The sequence below is a fragment of the Macaca nemestrina genome, chromosome 17, assembly GCF_043159975.1.
Source record: "Macaca nemestrina isolate mMacNem1 chromosome 17, mMacNem.hap1, whole genome shotgun sequence".
In the NCBI taxonomy this organism is placed as follows: Eukaryota; Metazoa; Chordata; class Mammalia; order Primates; family Cercopithecidae; genus Macaca; species Macaca nemestrina.
The window spans coordinates 91,571,738-91,591,576 of NC_092141.1; the positions used below are offsets into that span (position 1 = coordinate 91,571,738).

Sequence of the window (19,839 nt, forward strand, 5' to 3'; positions counted from 1 at the left end):
TTTTGTGCCTCTTTTTAGTGTCGTGAGGCAACTCATCCAAAATTATTCCAGTTTTTAATTTCTAGTTTTGAAAAGGGGAACAAGGATTTCCAAGGTAACTGAACTCCACAGAGAACCTGAAAACAGTTTTAATGTATCTTGTTTTGAATGTAACCTACATTCAAATAAATTATAATTATAGTGTGGGTATCCGTGCAGTCACAACCCAGGTAAAAGAAATAGGTCATTGTGGCCAGGCGCGGTGGCTCACGCCTGTAATCCCAACACTTTGGGAGGCCAAGGTGGGTGGATCACAAGGTCAGGAGATGGAGACCATCCTGGCTACACGGTGAAACCCCGTCTCTACTAAAAATACAAAAAAGAAAAATTAGGTGGGCGTGGTGGTGGGCACCTGTAGTCCCAGCTATTCTGGAGGCTGAGGCAGGAGAATGGCGTGAACTCGGGAGGCGGAGCTTGCAGTGAGCCAAGATTGTGCCACTGCACTCCAGCCTGGGCGACAGAGCGAGACTCAGTCTCAAAAAAAAAAAAAAAAGAAAAGAAATAGGTCATTGTCAGCACAAAAGCATAGAAAATGGCACAGTGAACCCCCATACCTGTCACATGATCCACGTTTTGCTACTTTCTACATCCATCTGCATGGACGGCTTTTATTTTTTTAAAAAAACTGTCTATTGAAGTGTCCAGAAAGGTGTGTGTATCATGCATATGCAACTGATGCATTTTTGCAGACAGGAACTCTCACCGATGCAGTCAGAATCCAGATTAAGAAAAAGCAAGTTGGCCGAGCGTGGTGGCTCAAGCCTGTAATCCCAGCACTTTGGGAGGCCGAGGCGGGCGGATCACGAGATCAGGAGATCGAGACCATCCTGTCTAACATGGTGAAACCCCATCTCTACTAAAAATACAAAAAACTAGCTGGGCGTGGTGGCGGGCGCCTGTAGTCCCAGCTACTTGGGAGGCTGAGGCAAGAGAATGGCGTGAACCTGGGAGGCGGAGCTGGCAATGAGCTGAGATCGCGCCACTGCACCCCAGCCTGGGCGACAGAGCGAGACTGCGTCTCAAAAAAAAAAAAAAAAAAAAAAAAGAACAAGTTGGCTGGTCACGGCGGCTGGCCTCTGTCTTTTTTTTTTTTAAACTAGAAATAGGATCTTGCTCTGTTGCCCAGGGTAGAGTACAGTGGTACGACCACAGCTCACTGCAGCCTCAAACTCCCAGGCTCAAGCAACCCTCCTGCCTCAGCCTCCAAGCCACTGGAACTACAGGTGTGCACCACCACGCCTGGGCAAGTTTTTAAACATTTTTTGTAGATAAGCGGGGATTTTGCTGTGTTGCTGATGCTGGTCTTGAACTCCTGGACTCAAGTGATCTTCCCGCCTCAGCCTCCCTAAATGCTGGAATTACAGGTGTGAGCCACCGCGCCTGGCCCCTCTCCTCGTTTTCAATGCCCTGTGCTGAGGATCCTCTGCCGTGGAATGTCATCACAGCACTGATCGTCCGTTGTCTTTAACTGGAAACATTGGGGTTGGGTCCAGTGGCCCACACCTGTACTCCCAGTACTTTGGGAGGCCAAGACAGGAGGATCACTTGAGCCCAGGAGTTTGTGACCAGTCTGGGTGACACTGGGGGACCCTGTCTCTACAAAAAATGATAATAATAAAAATTAGCTGAACATGGTGGCGTGTGCCTGTAGTCCTAGCTACTCAAGAGGCCGAGATAGCAGGATCCCTTGAGCCTGGGAAATTGAGGCTACAGTGAGTCATGATTGCGCTGCTGCACTCCAACCTGGGCTACAGAGCGAGACCCGGCCTCAAAACGAAAAGGAAACAGAACCAGATACAAGGGAAGGATGGCTCAGTGTGGCAGTGCCCTGTCCTGCGGAGAGCACTCCGCCAGGCCTGGACTAGGACGTGCGTGACTCTAGGGAGAAGTGCGAGCTCACAGGTAATATGGGGGTGTGGTCCTGTTGTGTGAAAAGCAAGCGGAACACTCAGAGGATATTGGGTTCCCCATCGTTCCAGAGCTGCTGCCCCAGCAGAGGAGGAAGAGCTCGCCTCTTTGCGTGCTGGAATTGTGTGCACTGCTGGAGCTCTCTCCTGGGAGGACCGGCAGGGAGTGTGTTCTGGTCAAGGGTGAGCCTTCTGCAGAAGTTCAGGGTGGACGTAGAATAAATACAGCACAGTGGACACCAGATGCGTCTGTGGGAAGAAGTCACTGCTGACATCTTTTTTTTTTTTTTTTTTGAGACAGAGTCTCGCTCTGTCGCCCAGGCTGGAGTGCAGTGGCGCGATCTTGGCTCACTGCAACCTCCACCTCCCGGGTTCACGCCATTCTCCTGCCTCAGCCTCCTGAGTACCTGGGACTACAGGCGCCCGCCACCACATCCGGCTAATTTTTTGTATTTTTAGTAGAGACGAGGTTGTTAGCCAGGATGGTTTGCATCTCCTGACCTGGTGATCCACCCGCCTCGGCCTCCCAAAGTGCTGGGATTACAGGCGTGAGCCACCACGCCTGGCTGTTTTTTCTTTTCTTTTCTTTTCTTTTTTTTTTAAAGACAGAGTCCCGCTCTGTCACCTGGGCTGGAGTGCAATGGTGAGATCTCAGCTCACTGCAACCTCCGCCTCCCGGGTTCAAGTGATTCTCCTTCCTCAGCCTTCTGAGTAGCTGGGATTATAGGTGCCTGCCACCACGCCCGGCTAATTTTTGTATTTTTAGTAGAGATGGTGTTTAACCATGTTGGTCAGGCTGTTCTCAAACTCCTGACCTCAGGTAATCCTCCTGCCTCGGCCTCCCAAAGTCCTGGGATGAGAGGCGTGAGCTTCTGTGCCTGGCCTAGTAGTACAGTGTTTGATTTGATGTCCTGAGTGTCTGTATGTGGGTGTGGAGTGCGGTTTTCCACTGGGCTTCAGTCTGAGGTTGCGCGGTTGGTGCTCGCTGTTCTTCCCATCTCTGCTTCTGGCTGGCGACTGTGCGGGTGTGGACTCCGCAGCTGCCCAGCTCAGACCCAGAGTCGTGTGCGGAGCCCAGCAGGGATGGCGGAGCCGCTTGGCATCCACGCAGCTTGCCCTGTTTGTGTCCACGTGGTTCTGCTGTGAGAACCCCTGGGTTGTAAGCTGTTAGGCTGGTATGAGAGGGTGGGTGGTCCTGGCAACATGCCCCCGCGTGAGACAGGCTGCTCGTTAGCGGTGAGGAGGACTCAGGAGAGGGTGGGTGGGAGTCTAGGGTAGCTTGCGGATCCTGCTGAAACCTCGTGCCAGGCCGGTCTTCCTTGTTGTCCTCAGAGGCGACAGCTATACACACACACAACGCGCCATCCACCCCCCTTGTTTGCAGAATCTACAGGTAATGTCTGTGTAAAGGGAGCCGAGCTCTGTCAGATCTCAGGTACATGACAGGTGATCAGTTTTATTATTTATTGTGTATTTATTTAGAGCAGTACTGAAAGCTTATTAAAAAGCTCTAGAGCGGAAGGAAAAGAGGAAAAGTGCACTTGGAAGATTCGGTGCCAGTTTTCTTTAAAATGTGTTTGAATTTGGAAAGTCTGAAGCCAGCAGTGAATGTCACTAAATGTGAAGTGTTGCAACTCTTTTTTTTGTTGTTTTGTTTTGTTTTGTTTTGTTTTTTTTGAGACGGAGTCTCGCTCTGTCGCCCAGGCTGGAGTGCAGTGGCCGGATCTCAGCTCACTGCAAGCTCCGCCTCCCGGGTTTACGCCATTCTCCTGCCTCAGCCTCCCGAGTAGCTGGGACTACAGGTGCCCGCCACCTCGCCCGGCTAGTTTTTTGTATTTTTTTTTTAGTAGAGACGGGGTTTCACCGGGTTAGCCGGGATCGTCTCTCGATCTCCTGACCTCGTGATCCGCCCGTCTCGGCCTCCCAAAGTGCTGGGATTACAGGCTTGAGCCACCGCGCCCGGCCAGAAGTGTTGCAACTCTTTGCTCTAGATATTTTTTTTTTTTTGAAATGGAGTCTCGCTCTGTCGCCCAGGCTGGAGTGCAGTGGCGGGATCTCGGCTCACTGCAGCCTCTGCCTCCCGAGTTCAAGAGATTCTCCTGCCTCAGCCTCCCGAGTAGCTGGGATTACACGTGTGTGCCACCACCCAGGCTAATTTTTTTGTATTTTTGGTAGAGACGGGGTTTCAGCATGTTGGCCAGGATGGTCTTGATCTCCTGACCTCATGGTCTGCCTGCCTCGGCCTCCCAAAGTCCTGGAATTACAGGTGTGAGCTGCCGCGCCCGGCCGTTCTCCCTGTTGTTTAAGGGAAGTGGTCTCACTCCGTTGCACAGGCTGGCTTTGAGCTCCTGGGCTCAAGCCATTCCACCCCTGGCTTTGTGATGCAGCTGGAAGCATTTTGCTGTCTTCTATTTTACCGATTCTTTTTCTTTTTCCTTTGGTTTCGATACCAGTGGTCTGTTTCTGTCTTGGTCTTAGTTGATTCAGTTAATAATTTTCAAGGATGTAAAATAAAATAGAGCTTTATACACCAAAAGATCAGTGTCTTAAATGTATCATTTACAGATGAGGTCAGGCACTGTGGTTTATGCCTGTAATTTCAGCACTTTGGGAGACTGAGGTGGGCGGATCTCCTAAGCCCAGAAGTTTGAGACCAGCCAGGGAAACAGAGCCTGGCATGGTGGCATGTGCCTCTAGGCACTACTCAGGAAGTTGGTGTGGAGGATCGCTTGAGCCTGCGAGTTCAAGGCTGCAGTGGGTCAGTGACCGTGCCACTGCGCTCCAGCCTGGGTCACAGGGTCTTTGCTGACCCGGCTAGTCTTGAATTCCTAGGCTCAAGCAATCCTCCCTCCCCAGCCTCCCAAAGTGCAAGGATTACAGGTGTGAGTCACTCTGCCCAGCCTTCAGACCTTTTCTCCTGAAGGTGAGCAAGAAAGGAAGGTGGCTTATTTTTTCAGTGGCGTAACAGGGAATTTGTCAGAGAAGCTTTTTCAGTTTTCACGATAGGCAGGTTTTGAAGGCCAGAGCTGATGGCACTGGTGGATGGACTCCAGTGTTTCTGGCCTGAGTGCCTCCGTGCTGCCTGTCTGCTGAGGGGAGTCCTGGGAGGGGAGTGTTGGCTAGGAGTCTTGTTGGAGACCCAGTGTTGATGCATATGAGGGGCCAGAGTGTAGGGAAACCCTGCAGCTGAAGGTGGGGATTTTGGAGCTATTTGGGTACGTGTAGAGTTCAAGGTCCAAGGCCTGGATGAGCCAGGAGTCAGGATAGAGGGAGAAACTGGAGTCGAGGCCTGGAGCATTGAACATTGAACATTGGGTGGTAAAGAGAGGAGGCTCTGGTAAGGGATTGAAAAGGAGCGCTGCAATGCGGGAGCCAGAGATTCTGGTGTCCTGGATACCCAGGAGGTGGTCGCTCTGTGAGGTTCTGCTCTGTCCCCCAAGACTGGGGCAGGACTGGCTGTCCTGCCTGTGCCTCACCGGGGAAGGAGAAGGGCGAGGGGAGGCAGCAGCATGCAGCAAAGAAGCAAGTGTTGAAACCCTCGCGTGCTGCCCTTCCTGACCCCAGCTAGTGTCGGGAAGTGTCTCCTCGGAGATGTCCCTGAAGTGGGAGGGCCATGGCGTAGCCTCTGACCTCCTCAGACTGGACCCTTCTAGGGCAGGTGCCCTGTAGGGCAGGGTGATGGGCAGAGCCTTCCTCTGTGGCCGGAGTGCCCGTACTGGGTGCACAGATGTGAGCTGGGCTGAGTGTGGCCAGCCACTTGTTTGGGTTGTTTGTAGACAGACAAATAGGCTGTTGTTGAACTGGGTTCATGGTGGGAACTTAGAGACTCTCAGAGTCTAAAATTTAACTGTTGTGTTAAATTTTATTCTTTGAAGGTATTTGGCTTGCATGACCTTTGTTTGGTTACGTTTTACGTGAGTCATGTCAAGGAAGCTACATGAAGTGTGAACCAGAGTTTTCCACTGCAAACCTTCTCCCCTGTAGCTTTAATGTCCCTGGCTTTGGTTTGCCAGAGCCAACAGTGAAAAAAGTATAGGAGTTTTTTTGTTTTTTTTTTTTTTTTTGAGACGGAGTCTCGCTCTATAGCCCAGGCTGGAATGCAGTGGCCGGATCTCAGCTCACTGCAAGCTCCGCCTCCCGGGTTCACGCCATTCTCCGGCCTCAGCCTCCCGAGTAGCTGGGACTACAGGCGCTGCCACCTCGCCGGGCTAGTTTTTGTATTTCTTAGTAGAGACGGGGTTTCACCGGGTTAGCCAGGATGGTCTCGATCTCCTGACCTCGTGATCCGCCCGTCTCGGCCTCCCAAAGTGCTGGGATTACAGGCTTGAGCCACCGCGCCCGGCCAGGAGGAGTTTTTATTTAAAGAAAAGGAGGCCGGGTGCCCTGGCTCATGCCTGTAATCCCAGCACTTTGGGAAGCCGAGGTGGCAGATCATGTGAGGTTGGGAGTTCAGGACCAGCCTGACCAACATGGAGAAACCCTGTCTCTGCTAAAAATACAAAATTAGCCGGGCGTGCTGGTGCCTGCCTGTAATCCCAGCTACTCGGGAGGCTGAGGCAGGAGAATCTCTTGAACCTGGGAGGCGGAGGTTGCAGTGAGCCGAGATAGCACCGTTGCACTCCAGCCTGGGCCACAAGAACGAAACTCCGTTTCTTTAAAAAAAAAAAAAAAAAAAAAAGGAAAGGAATTATTTTTCTTAAATAAGAAAACTACCACAGAGTTATTGCTTTGTGACCCAGATACATTTGTATGTTTATTTTGAAAGGAAAAATAGACACTGGGTGGTATTTGAGTTTTAAGTCTACTATAAGACCCAAAACATATTTGTGCACTTAGTTTAAAAGGAGTCATGTAGACTAAGTGGTATTTGAGTCTTTTTGAGTCTATGCTTTTTTTTTTTTTGGGAGAGACGGGGTCTTTTGCTCAGACTGAAGTGTGGTGGCCCCGTCAGAGCTCACTGCAGCCTCCACCTCCTGGGCTCAAGCAGTCCTCCTGCCTCAGCGTCCTGAGTATCTGGGACCACAGGCATGCACCACCACACCTGGCTGATTTTTTGCAGTTTTTGTGGAGGTGGGGTCTTGCTGTGTTGCAAAGGCTGGTCTTGACCTCCTGGACCCAAGTGATCTGCCTGCCTCAGCCTCCCAAAGTGCTGGGATTACAAGCATGAGCTACGATACCTGATCTTTTCTGCGCTTTTAATTTTCCTGTGTGGCTGGTCTAAATAGTGTTTTCTTATTGGTGTTTTTTAAGTCATGAAGCAGTTTGTTAGACAACTTGTAAGAACGCGGTGAGCTGAGCTTGGAGGTGTTGCATACACGTCCTCAGCTGCTCCGGTGTTGTGGGGACTCTGCTCCTACCCTGGCTGGGACAGCAAAAGGGTGCTGATGGTGGGTTTTTCTTTTCCAGGTGCACGTTCAGGTTCCCGAGCACAAACATCAAGATAACGTTTACTGCCCTGTCCAGCGAGAAGAGGGAGAAGCAGGAGCTGTCTGAGTCTCCGGTGAAGGCCGTACAGCCGCACATCTCACCCCTGACCATCAACATTCCAGACACCATGGCCCACCTCATCAGCCCTCTGCCCTCCCCAACAGGAACCATCAGGTGTGGCCATGGGGATGGGGGAACTGGAACGTCCTCAGTCCCAGCGGCAGCCCCAAGTAACGCCTTTCTCCTTCCCTGGTGCTGACTTACGTGGAGAGAGAGATGTGAAGTGGTGTTTAAAATACGGAATTTCCTGAATTTTCTGCATTAGGAAGTGCAGTTCCCAAAGGTTCCTGGTTTTTATTTACTCATTCTTTTTTTTTTTTTTTTTTTTGAGACAAGAGTCTCTCTCTGCTGCCCAGGTTGGAGTGCAGTGGCGCGATCTCAGCTCACTGCAAGCTCCGCCTCTCAGGTTCAAGTGATTCTCCTGCCTTAGCCTCCTGAGTAGCTGGGACTACAGGCATGCGCCACCACGCCTGGCTAATTTTTGCATTTTTAGTAGAGACGGGGTTTCACCATGTCGGTCAGGCTGGTCTCGACCTCCTCACCTCAAGTGATCCACCCGCCTCAGCCTCTCCAAGTGTTGGGACTACAGGCTGAGCCACTGTGCCTGGCCTGTTTGCTCATTCTTTAAAAGATGTTTTTAAAGTGTTGTGTTTTTTTTGTTTTTTTTTTTTAAGATAGAGTCTTGCACTGTTGCCCAGGCTGGAGTGCAGTGGTGCAGTCTCGGCTCACTGCAACCTCTGCCTCCCAGGTTCAAGCGATTCTCCTGCCTCAGCCTCCTGAGTAGCTGGGGCCACAGGCACGTGCCACCATACCCGGCTAATTTTTTGTATTTTTAGTAGAGACGGGATTTCACTGTGTTGGCCAGGGATTACAGGCGTGAGCCACCGCAGCTGGCCATTGTTTTTTTTTTTTTTTTTTTTTTGTGAGACAGGTTCTGGCTGTGTTGCTAGGATGAACTCAGACTCCTGGATGTTAGCGACCCTCCTGCCTTGGCCTCCCGAGCAGCTGGGACAACACGTGCTCCACTGTGCCTGGCCTGGATGCTTTTCATTGGAGTATAAATGGAAGGGCAGACAGTGGTCTAAAGTCTGAGATAGATTTTAATTTGAATTTTGAATTTTTTAGAGAGCCCACAGCCTGAAGAACCATGAGCCAATTAAACATCTTTTCTTTCTTTTTTTTTAAAAGAAGAATAGAGAGCCGAGAAATAAACCCTCACATAATGTAGTCAAATGATTTTTTTTTGAGATGGAGTTTCGCCCTTTTTGCCCAGGCTGGAGTGCAATGCGTGGTCTTGGCTCACTGCAACCTCTGCCTCCCAGCTTGAAGCAATTCTCATGCCTCAGTCTCCTGAGTAGCTGGGATTACAGGCACGTGCCACCACGCCCGGCTGATTTTGTATTTTTAGTAGAGACGGGATTTCTCCATGTTGGTCAGGGTGGTCTTGAAATCCTGACCTCAAGTGATCCTCCCGCCTCGGCCTGCCAAAGTGCTGAGATTACAGGCGTGAGCCTCTGTGCCCGGCCTCATCAAAATGGTTTTTGACGAGGGTGCCAAGACTATTCATTCAGACTTTCCAACAAGTGGCACTAGGTAAACTGTGTCCACATGGAAAATAATGAATTTGGGCCCTTATATCATGTGCAAAAATTAACTGAAAATGGATCAAAGGCCTAAATTTAAGGCCTGAAACTGTAAAATTCTTAGAAGAAAACTTAGGCAAAACCCCCATGACATTGGATTTGGTATTGATGTCTTGCATTTGATACCAAAGGCACAGGCAACAGAAGAAAAAGACAAATTGAACTTCTTGAAAATTAAAAAAATTTGTCCACCAAAAGACAACTTAAGTAGTAAAAAGGTGTTCTACAGAATGGGAGTAAATATTTGCAAATCATACATCTGACCAAGGGATTAATATCCAGATTATAGAGACAACTCCTAAAACTCAACAACAAAGAAACAAAAGACTCAGTTCAAAAGAAAGACATTCTTTCAAAGAAGATATAGAAATGGCCAAAAGTACATGAAAAGATATTCAACATCAGTAGTTATTAGGGAAATGCCAATCAAAATACAGTGAGATCCCACCTCACACCCATTGGATTGACTGCTGTTAAAAACAAAAAACCCAGAAAATAGTGTTAGTGAGGATGTGGAGAAATTGGAACTGTTGTGCGCTGTTGCAAGGAATGCCAAACCGTGCAGCTGCTGTGGAAACAGTCTAGCGGTTCCTCAAAAAACTAAAAATAGAATTACCATGTGATCCAGCAACCCCACTTCTGGATATAGACCCAAACTGAAGGCAGGTTCTTGAAGAAATATTTGTATGCCCGTTTTCATAGCAGCCTTATGCACAATTTCCAGAGGATAGAAGATACAATGGAATATTATTCAGCCTTAAAAAGGAAGGAAATCCTGACATATGCTGAAACATGAATTAATCCTGAGGACATTATACTCAGTGAAATAAGCCAGTCATTGAGATTCCTAGAGTATCACATTCGCGTAGACAGAAGGCAGAATGGAGGTGGCCAGGGGCTGGGGGCGGGGAGGGGGAGCCCGTGTTTCTCGGGGACAGAGCTTCAGTTTGGCAAATGAGAACATTCTGGAGGGGGTGGTGTGATGGCTGCACCTCCATGTGAATGCGCTTCATGCTGTTGAAGTGTGCAGTTTAAAATGGTTAAAATGGTAAATTTTATGTTGTGTATATTTTACCACAAAGGAAAAAAAAAAGGCCCCCTGGAAAAGCTTCTGTCATGCATGTGTTTGTGAAATGGAGGCATGGCTGGTGGACTCTGGCCACCATCCTGTGCCTGGTGCTGTCCCAGAGCAGCCCTGGCTGGTGTCAGGGCCTTCCCGTCGCTGCCCTGTCTCCTGTTGCTCCTTCGCTGAGGCTGCCATCTCTCTTTCCCACTTTGGTTGAATTTGGCTGAACATAACTGAGTGGGCCAAATAGTAGATGTGTGGGTGGGTAGGCATAAGTCAAGTCCTGCCACCCAGTGCTTATTAAGCACTACATAAAAAGGACACAGAATTCACTGGAGGAGAATGTGCCCGAGTTTGCCTGAGTCACATACAGCTCACTGCCGAGCAGCAGCCTTGAAGACCCCACATACAAGAGTGACTGACAGCAGCGGTGGGCGCAGGGGAAGGGTCGCAGCTGCAGCCCTGAGGTTGGGTCGGCTCCCGACTCAGCCTCTCCTCTCGCCGACCACTTTCTCTTCGTCCTGTGTTTCCTTGCTTGCCCCACTCCACACCTGCACAGACCTTTGTCAGGGGAACCCAGGTCCCCGGGGCCTCCAGGTGGAGTGAGCCTGAGCGACCTGACTTTCCAAACCTGCCATCCAACCAGCAGGTCACTTGCCTTCCTCAGGCCACACTGGCTGCATCCTCCACTTGTTAAAAGTTGGCTCTTTAAACTCATAAATTGTAGATGCCATGAGTCTGTCGTTCCTGCTGTTTCTCAGTGCTTTAAGGATGTTTGCTGGCATTGAGCAAATACTTGTTGAATGGACGAGTGAGTATACCAGTGGTGCATATTCGTGGCGGAAGGTCTAAGAAGCACTGTGGAGGGCACAAGGCCACTGGTGGTTTGCCCTTTCCCTCCTCCTCCTCCCCACCTCTCCATCTCCCTGGTCCTCCTTTTCAGTTGTTTCTCAGAGGTCACGACTTTAGGTTTGTTATTTTTTTCTAGACCTTTTCTATGCATTTGCAGTGTTTTTTCCCCAAAACTCTTCTATAACGTAGAAAATGATCTTATCTTGATTTTGTTCCATTTCAATGGCTCGTTCTTTTTATTGAAGTGCAGAAAATGAGGCATGGAGAGAACCTGCAGCTCCTTGACTTACAGAAATGCACGTGCCCTTTAATTGGCACAGAGATCAAGATCAGAACACTCCCTGTGCCCCAGTCCAACCTGGTGGGAAAAAGTGCATGTCTGAAAACAGGGGCCTGATTCTTCGTCCTGGGTGCCCCTAGCTGACCTGCTGCTGTGCCTTCAGCGGGTGTCCACGCCCACGGCTTCATCTTCAGTGGAACCGCTTGTTCCACTTCAGTTCCAGGGGCCTTGGCTGTCAGACCCCCTCCCCTGCGTAACTTTCCCTGTCTTTTCTGTGCCCCCTGTCACAGCTCCTCAGTGAGGACCTCTGCGCCTGTCCTGTGTCAGTTTGTGTCTTTAATAAGTTCTGGAACCATCTGGAGCCTAAGTTTCCTCACTGGTGAAATGAGTGGGCCACTGCCTCCCTTGAGAGCTTGTTTTACATATCATGAGCTGGCGTTTACAGAAGCAAATACCCTATTTCCACATTGCTTCTTGGGACGATCTGAAATTTCACAGATAGTTTATAAGAATCTGTGTTTCCATAGGAAATGCTGATATTCTCTTCCCTTTTTTTTTTTTTTTTAAACATTTTCTTATGTTTTCCCTATAATTAGAGCCAGTTGCTGAAGCACAGTAGGATGTGTGCTCTGTGACAGACTAATAGGAACAACCTTTTCTCTTCCACAGCGCTGCAAACTCCTGCCCCTCCAGCCCCCGGGGAGCGGGGTCTTCAGGGTACAAGGTGGGCCGAGTGATGCCATCTGACCTCAATTTAATGGCTGACAACTCACAGCCTGAAAATGAAAAGGAAGCTTCAGGTGGAGACAGCCCGAAGGTAAAGGCTTTGTAGCCTTGAAGCAGCCCCTGGGGGAGAGTGTGCAGCCACAAGGCCCTCAGTGTCACCTGTCTGTCACTCACCTGCTGTCTCGTGCGGTGGGCCCCAGCCCTGCCAGGGCGTCGGTGGGGATGTGGGCTTGACTCTGGTGTTGCTGCTGTGTTCTTGGTATTGGGGTTTTGCAGGCGTACTCTTTTAGTCATTCAACACACATCTTAGGATTCCCCTAATAGCAGCTGTAGGCCCAGGTGCTGAGCAGACAGCGGAAGATGGAGGAGTGCTTTGGTCTTTGTGGAGCTCATGTGCGTTTGTGCTGGAGTTTAGCCCCTTGTCCCAGACTCTGAAGGTTATGCAAATGCACACCCTGCCATTCATGATTGTATGGGGCACGTTTGTCCCTTGTTTGGACAGCAGTTGTTGAGAGTCACACTATGACCTGGCACGTTTGTGTTCTTTGACCCAGTAATTTTCCTTTTAGGACTTAGACCAAAGGAAATGGCGGAAAGTTTGTATAAAACAGCAGTATGCGGCTGGGCGCGGTGGCTCACGCCTGTAATCCCAGCACTTTGGGAGGCCGAGGTGGGCGGATCACTTGAGGTCAGGAGTTGGAGACCAGCCTGGTCAACATGGTGAAATCCCACTTCTACCAAAAAAATACAAAAAGCCAGGCGTGGAACACAACGTGAATCTCAGCTGCTCTGGAGGCTGAGGCAGGAGTATCACTTGAACCCTGGGAGGCGGAGGTTGCAGTGAGCTGAGATCATGCCATTGCACTCTGGCCTGGGTGACAGAGTGAGCTCCTGTTTCAAAAAAAAAAAAAAAACAGAATGCAACCTCAGTGTCCCTAGGGAACGGTGAAGGGTGATGAGGCTATTGTGGTTCCACTTAGGAAGAGCATACAGAGTATTTGCTGATATGGAAATATTCCGGATGTAATGCTAGGTGGAAGAAAGAGAGTAAGAACCACGCGTGGTATTACTTGACATATTTAGGAAATGTGGTCTATCCCAGCAGAACGCAGCACAGCCATGAGAATGAATAAGCCACAGCCGTGCATCCCCCACCTGCGGCCGACTGCGGTGTCTGACACAGGGTGCTAGGCAAGGAGGGCACAGCCTGTGTGGTACCATTTCTGTCAGGCTTAAAATTGGACAAATCTAAATTGTATTGTTTCAGGATGCAGTCAAGTGGTAGGTTAGTAAATCCCAGCAAAACTGCAGTCACTGTAAGAAGTCAGTAGTAATGGTGGCCTCTTTGAGAGGTAGAGGTAGTGGGCTGAGAGGGCCCATATGAGCGTTTCGGGGATGCTGGTGGTGCCCCTGTCTCTTGACCTAATATACTGATGTTCACTTTGCAAAAATTTGTTCAGCTGACATAAATGTATCGTGAGCTTTTCTGTCTGTCTTAATGTTTTTCAATTTAAAAAGTTTTTAGAAATATAGAAAAAAGATCACAAGGAAATACACCAACAGCATAGGCACAGTGACGAAGGCTTTGTTAGCTGTTTAAAAGAAGAGACGTAGCAGGCAGTGTGGCATGCACCTGTAGTCACAGCTGCTCGGGAGGCTGAGGCAGGAGAATCAACTTGAGTTCGAAGCTGTGGTGAGCTGCGATCAAGCCTTGAATAGCCACTGTACTCTAGCCTGGGCAACATAGCAAGACCCTACCTAAAAAAAAAGAATTGGGTTTGTGGAGGGTCTTCTTGTGATTACGTTTTTCTGTTTAGAAAAAAAAGCGATAGGCCGAGCATGGTGGCTCACGCCTGTAGTCCCAGCACTTTGGGAGGCCGAGGCGGGTGGATCACGGGGTCAGGAGATAGAGACGAGACCATCCTGGCTAACACGGTGAAACCCTGTCTCTACTAAAAATACAAAAAAATTAGCCGGGCATGGTGGCGGGCACCTGTAGTCCCAGCTACTTGGGAGGCTGAGGCAGGAGAATGGTGTGAACCCGAGAGGCGGAGCTTGCAGTGAGCCGAGATTGTGCCACTGCACTCCAGCCTGGGCGACAGAGTGAGACTCCGTTTCAAAAAAAAAAAAAAAAAAAAGTTGACTTTGGGAGGCCAACGTGGGTGGATCACTTGAGCTCAGGAGTTTGAGATCAGATTGGACAAAAAAGCAAGACCCTGTCTCTACGAAAATTAGCCGGGCCTAGTGGCATGCGCTTGGAGTCCCAGCTACTGGGGAGGCTGAGGTGGAAGGATCACCTGAGCCCTGGGAGTTCAGGCTTCAGTGAACCAAGATCACACACTGCACTCCGGCCTGGGCAACAGAGTGAGACCCTGTCCCCAAAAAAGAAAGAAAGAAAAGACAAATGTCCCTTTGTCCACGCTGAGCTGTTAGCGCTGAACGCGGCCTGTGCTGTGGAATCCCATGTGGGCACGTCCGATGTCCTTGCCTCCTGTCTGTCGGCCTGCCTGTTTCCCGTTCCATTTGTGTTATCCTCGAACAGTATCTGTAATTGTGCAACTTCATGTAAATAGTGTCATCGTGAATGTATTGTTTTGCAAATGCCTTTTTTCATCCAACATCATCTGTTGCTTTTCATCCATGTTGACAAGTGTGTTGTCCAGAAGTTTACAACCAGGGGTGGTTCCCTTTCCCAGTGGGCTTGTGCCGATACGTGTGGGTTTCAGGTTGTCACTATGACGAGGAACCACCAATGGCCTTGAAAGGGCCAGGCCCAGGGATGCCAGCCTGTCAGCAGGGCACACAGCAGCCAGGATGTCTCCGACCCCAAGGCGGGGTCTCCATGGGGCTCTCTGTGGGCCGGGGGCTGCTCCTCGTGGGCGGCAGGGGCTCCTTGTGGATGGGTGTTTGGTGAATCCAAGGGCTCTGAGCTGTCCTGGCCACTCCTGGTGCTCACGCCTGGGGAGGGGTGCTGCTGGCTCTGAGCCCTCAGCCAGCCTTCCCCACCCCTCGCCTGGACCCCTGTGGTGGCCAACAGGATCTGGTCTTGGTTGAGGTGCTTTGCCTTGGACTCCACTGCGGTCAAACAGCCTTTATTTCTTCATTTTTGACATTTGTGTTTTTACTTATGTAATTTTTAATGTTCTTTATAGTCTATAGTTTTCCATTTGCTTCCTCCATGTTTTCAAATTATGTTACTTTTATAGTAAGAACAATGAAGTATCAGGCTGGGTGTGGTGGCTCACGCCTGTAATCCCGTCACTTTGGGAGGCCAAGGCAGATGGATCACCTGCGGTCAGGAGTTTGGGACCAGTCTGGCCAACATGGTGAAACTCCTTCTCTACTAAAACCACAAAAACTAGCCGGGCGTGGTGGCGGGCGCCTGTAGTCCCAGCTACTCAGGAGGCTGAGGCAGGAGAATCGCTTGAACCTGGTAGGTGGAGGTTGCAGTGAGCCGAGATTGCGCGGCTGCACTCCAGCCTGAGCGACAGAGCGAGACTCCATCTCAAAAAAAAGAAAGATGAGGTATCAGAGGAACACTTAAAAGCACTGAGAATCTTTAAATCTAGTAAATTTAATACAAAATGTGTTAACTTCAATATTCTTTTTTGTTTGTTTTTTTAAATACAGGATGATTCAAAGCCACCTTACTCCTATGCACAACTAATAGTACAGGCAATTACAATGGCTCCGGACAAACAGCTCACCCTGAACGGAATTTATACGCACATCACTAAAAATTATCCCTACTATAGGACTGCGGACAAGGGCTGGCAGGTAAATGCCTTTCAGTTTGTTGTTAAATCGAGGCCGATTGATGCTGAGAAGAAAGTTGAGTGGCTGCTGTACTTAACACAGGCACAGGTTAGGAAGGTAGAAGGTGGCGGGGGGAGGGGGTGTGGTGTGGGGGCGGTGGTTGGAGCCTCCTGTGCTGAGAGGAAGAGGAGTTGGGGCCGGTGCTGCCATGCTCTGCCTCACCTTCCTCGCGTGGAGCAGAAGGAAACATGGTTCTGGAAGAGCATCTAGGCCTGCGTGCTTTACTGTTGTGGAAATTCATGCGTCTGCACAGGATTTGTGAAGTGTGGATTGTCTGAGATATTTCCCTTTGACCAGTGCAGTTCATATTTGAAATGTAGGAAAAATTTGAAACCCAGCCCATCCTTCCCTTTGGCATTCTCCTGTCTTCCTCATCCAGTCCTGCTAACGGACAGAAGTTTTGAAGTTTGCAGAAACAGTTTTCAAACCGTGTTTTACCAAGGAACACGTAGAGGGCATCTTACCCAGTTGGTCGGAATATAAAACAGATGAACGTGGTGTGCCCTGTCTCAGCCGGGGAGCCCACCTGCTCGTGGAACCCCAGGGCTGCCTCCAAAAAACACTTTGAAATCTGCAAAATGTTCCCTTTGGTCAGCTCACACACCAATAATTTTAACCCTTTAGACTATGTAGGTTTTTTCTCTTTCTGTGTTATCTGTGTTGTGTTGGCTGTTTACTGGATGTATACGAGAATCTTGCTATTTGAGATAATTTGGCAGTGGGTAGGTTTGAAATATAGCATATTAAAAACATAGCAAGAGAAGAAATGTATGCATGCTTATAGTTTTTTAATTCGTTAAGTAACCAGGAATATCTATAGAATTTCTTTGAGGCTTTCATGTAATGATTAAATGATCCTTAAAAAAACGTCTAAACTGCATGGCTTAGTGATGAGGGTGGTGCAGGGGCACCTGTTTTCTGTTTATTGAAGGGAAAAACCTTTTCTCTTTTAACTGCAGATGTATAAACATGTTATATTGAAAAATAGCCCACCAGCCGGGCATAGTAACTCATGCCTGTGATCCCAGCACTTTGGGAGCTGAGGCAGGTGGATCACGTGACTCTAGGATTTCGAGCGCAGCCTGGGCAACATGGCGAGACTCTGTCTCTACCAAAAAAAAAAAAATTAGCTGAGTGTGTTGGGTCACACCTGTAGTCCCAGCTACTCCGGAGGCCCAGGTGGGAGAATCACCTGAGCCCAGGAAGCAGAGGCTCTATCGTAAAAAGAAAAGAAAGCCTACCAGCCACGTCTTCCATATTTCCCTTGTGGAGGGGCTTGGGGGTCTTTAATCATGGAAGGTACAGAATGAGACCCAACCTCCCCTCTGACCCCCTTGGTGTACCCCATGCCTGGAGTGTCTGTGCCCGGCCCTGCCCACCTCCCTGTTTACAGCAAGGGGGCATCTCTTGACCATTAGGAAAATGCCGGATTCGGAGAGTTGTTCATATCCAGCCATGTCAGGGTCTCTTAACACATTGCATGCTGAATTCTGGCCGTATTTCCTCTATTTTAAATAAAAAAGTGAGGCTGTGCTTCAGACTATCTATATGTGTACACACACACACATATACATACTAACACACACAAAACTAGACGATAACTTCTACCCATGTTCCAGTGGCCATGGCTTTATGGCTTCGTCAAGGAGAGAAACTCCACATGGAGTCCAGCTGGCTCTGGGGGAGCGTGTGAGGATCCCTCAGAGTTTAAGTGCAGCTTATTCTGATGGTTTGAAGTACCAGTTACCTGGGGCTTTGTGAGTATGTGTTTCTAAGAAGCTTTATTAGACTTTAATCTGTTTCTCTTAAGTGGTATTTCCGTGTGTTTTTTTCTAACATCTGTTTATTTGAGAACTACCTATGAATAGGACAAGGCTTTCTTGCTAAAGAGGGTGGATGGATAAAGGCCCGGCCTCAGTTTTGGGGGTGCCCTAGTCAGGAAGTCAGGACATGCCTTTTGGGGAGCAGAGCCCTTGGAGCAAGGCTCTTCTGGACCACATTCGCGAAGTGGCGAGGACCCCATGGGACCGACCCCTCATGCATGCACTGCTTTCTGTCGTCTGTTGCAGGTGCCTGCACAGCTCACGTAGGCAGGGAATGACAGACTAGCACACATCAGGCACCCCTCTCTGCTGAACTGCTATTAAACTTGTTTCTGTTGAAACATTTTCTTTCCTGTCTAGATCAAGGTCTGTAAGTCTACAGCTGCATCTCTTGCCCCAGTAAGGCCGCTCCTGTGTCATTTCACACCTCGTGGCTCCAGCTAATTTAGCAGGAGAGGGATGAGTTTCTCCAGATTCCCCTTAGTTCATGGACACCTACTATCTCTCTCTTTTTTTTTCTGAGACAGAGTTTTGCTCTTGTTGCCCTGGCTGGAGTGCAGTGGTGCGATCTCGGCTCACTGCAACCTCCACCTCCCAGGTTCAAGCGATTCTCCTGCCTCAGCCTCATGAGTAGCTGGGATTACAGGCATGAGCCACCACACCAAGCTACTTTTGTGTTTTTAGTAGAGACAGGGTTTCTCCATGTTGGTGAGGCTGGTCTTGAACTCCTGACCTCAGGTGATCTGCCTGCCTCGGTCTCCCAAAGTGTTGGGATTACAGGCATAAGCCACCACCCGGCCAATGTACTCTTAATTTCTTTCTGTCCTCAGCTGTACCCTTGGCTGTTGGAATACTGACCCTCACGGGCTGTTCCTCTGCCATGAGATTCTCTGAGCTGCCCTTCCCAGTGCGTCAGACCTTATTCTGACCTTGTCCCTCTTGGCTTAAAACAAAAGCGAGGTGTTTTGCATTGTCTACCAATGGTGTGGCTTTTTGGTCAATCCTCAGAGGATATCCGAGGGTGAAATGAGACGGTCTGAGGACATCCGAGGGTGAAATGAGACGGTCTGAGGACATCCGAGGGTGAAATGAGACGGTCTGAGGACATCTGAGGGAGAAATGAGACGGTCTGAGGACATCTGAGGGAGAGATGAGACGGTCTGAGGACATGCGGGGGTGAAATGAGACGGTCTGAGGACATCTGAGGGAGAGATGAGACGGTCTGAGGACATGCGGGGGTGAAATGAGACGGTCTGAGGACATCCGAGGGAGAAATGAGACGGTCTGAGGACATGCGGGGGTGAGATGAGACGGTCTGAGGACATGCGGGGGTGAGATGACACGGTCTGAGGACATGCGGGGGTGAGATGAGACGGTCGGAGGACATGCGGGGGTGAGATGAGACGGTCGGAGGACGTCCGAGGGAGAGATGAGACGGTTGGAGGACGTCCGAGGGAGAGATGAGACGGTCGGAGGACGTGCGGGGGTGAGATGAGACGGTCGGAGGACGTGCGGGGGTGAGATGAGACGGTCGGAGGACGTGCGGGGGTGAGATGAGACGGTCGGAGGACGTGCGGGGGTGAGATGAGACGGTCGGAGGAATCCTGTTTGAAAAGATGCCGTATGTCTTTCCTTTGTTTGCATTTACCTGCTGTGGTTTGTTTTTTTCATGGTAGAAAAGTATTTAATAAGTGACACATCAGTACAGAAACACACGGAGCTTATAGCTTGTCCTTTAAAACCAGGATGGCCAAGTGAAAAGTCAATACAGATTCTTATTTTTACTATTTAAAGAAATCAAAGGGACACACTGGGCATTGAACTATGTTTTTTCTTCTTTCTAGAGATGATGTACGTGTTTTCTGATAAGTAATCTACCACACATTGTACTAAAGCAGAGCAGCAAACAGCCAGGAAAGCTGTGCCCTGCCTGCTCCTCCCGCTGGGCTGCTCCTCCCGCTGGGCTGCTCCTCCCGCTGGGCTGCTCCTCCCGCTGGGCTGCTCCTCCCGCTGGGCTGCTCCTCCGGCTGGGCTGGACCAGTGGAACAGCATCTCGGTAGGAAAGGAAGAAACTGCAGAGTCCCTAACCCAGAGAGCCTAACAAACTGGTTTATACAGAAAAGATCTTCAGCAAACACGCAAAAACAGCAACATGCTGTAAGAATATGTTTTACTCTTATTTCTAGCGCACACATACATG

General features: G+C 49.6%; 1 protein-coding gene across 3 annotated transcripts in view; it reads left to right on the forward strand.

Moving 5' to 3' along the window:
- Window positions 1–19,839, forward strand: part of LOC105469351 (forkhead box K2) — a 79,293-nt gene that overhangs the window by 36,789 nt on the left and 22,665 nt on the right. For all 3 annotated transcript variants that reach the window (XM_071081890.1, XM_071081891.1, XM_071081889.1), the window contains exons 2-4: window positions 7,353–7,547; window positions 11,944–12,091; window positions 15,631–15,777. In XM_071081890.1, the coding sequence (XP_070937991.1) occupies window positions 7,353–7,547; window positions 11,944–12,091; window positions 15,631–15,777 (490 nt within the window). The remainder of the gene's footprint in view (window positions 1–7,352; window positions 7,548–11,943; window positions 12,092–15,630; window positions 15,778–19,839) is intronic.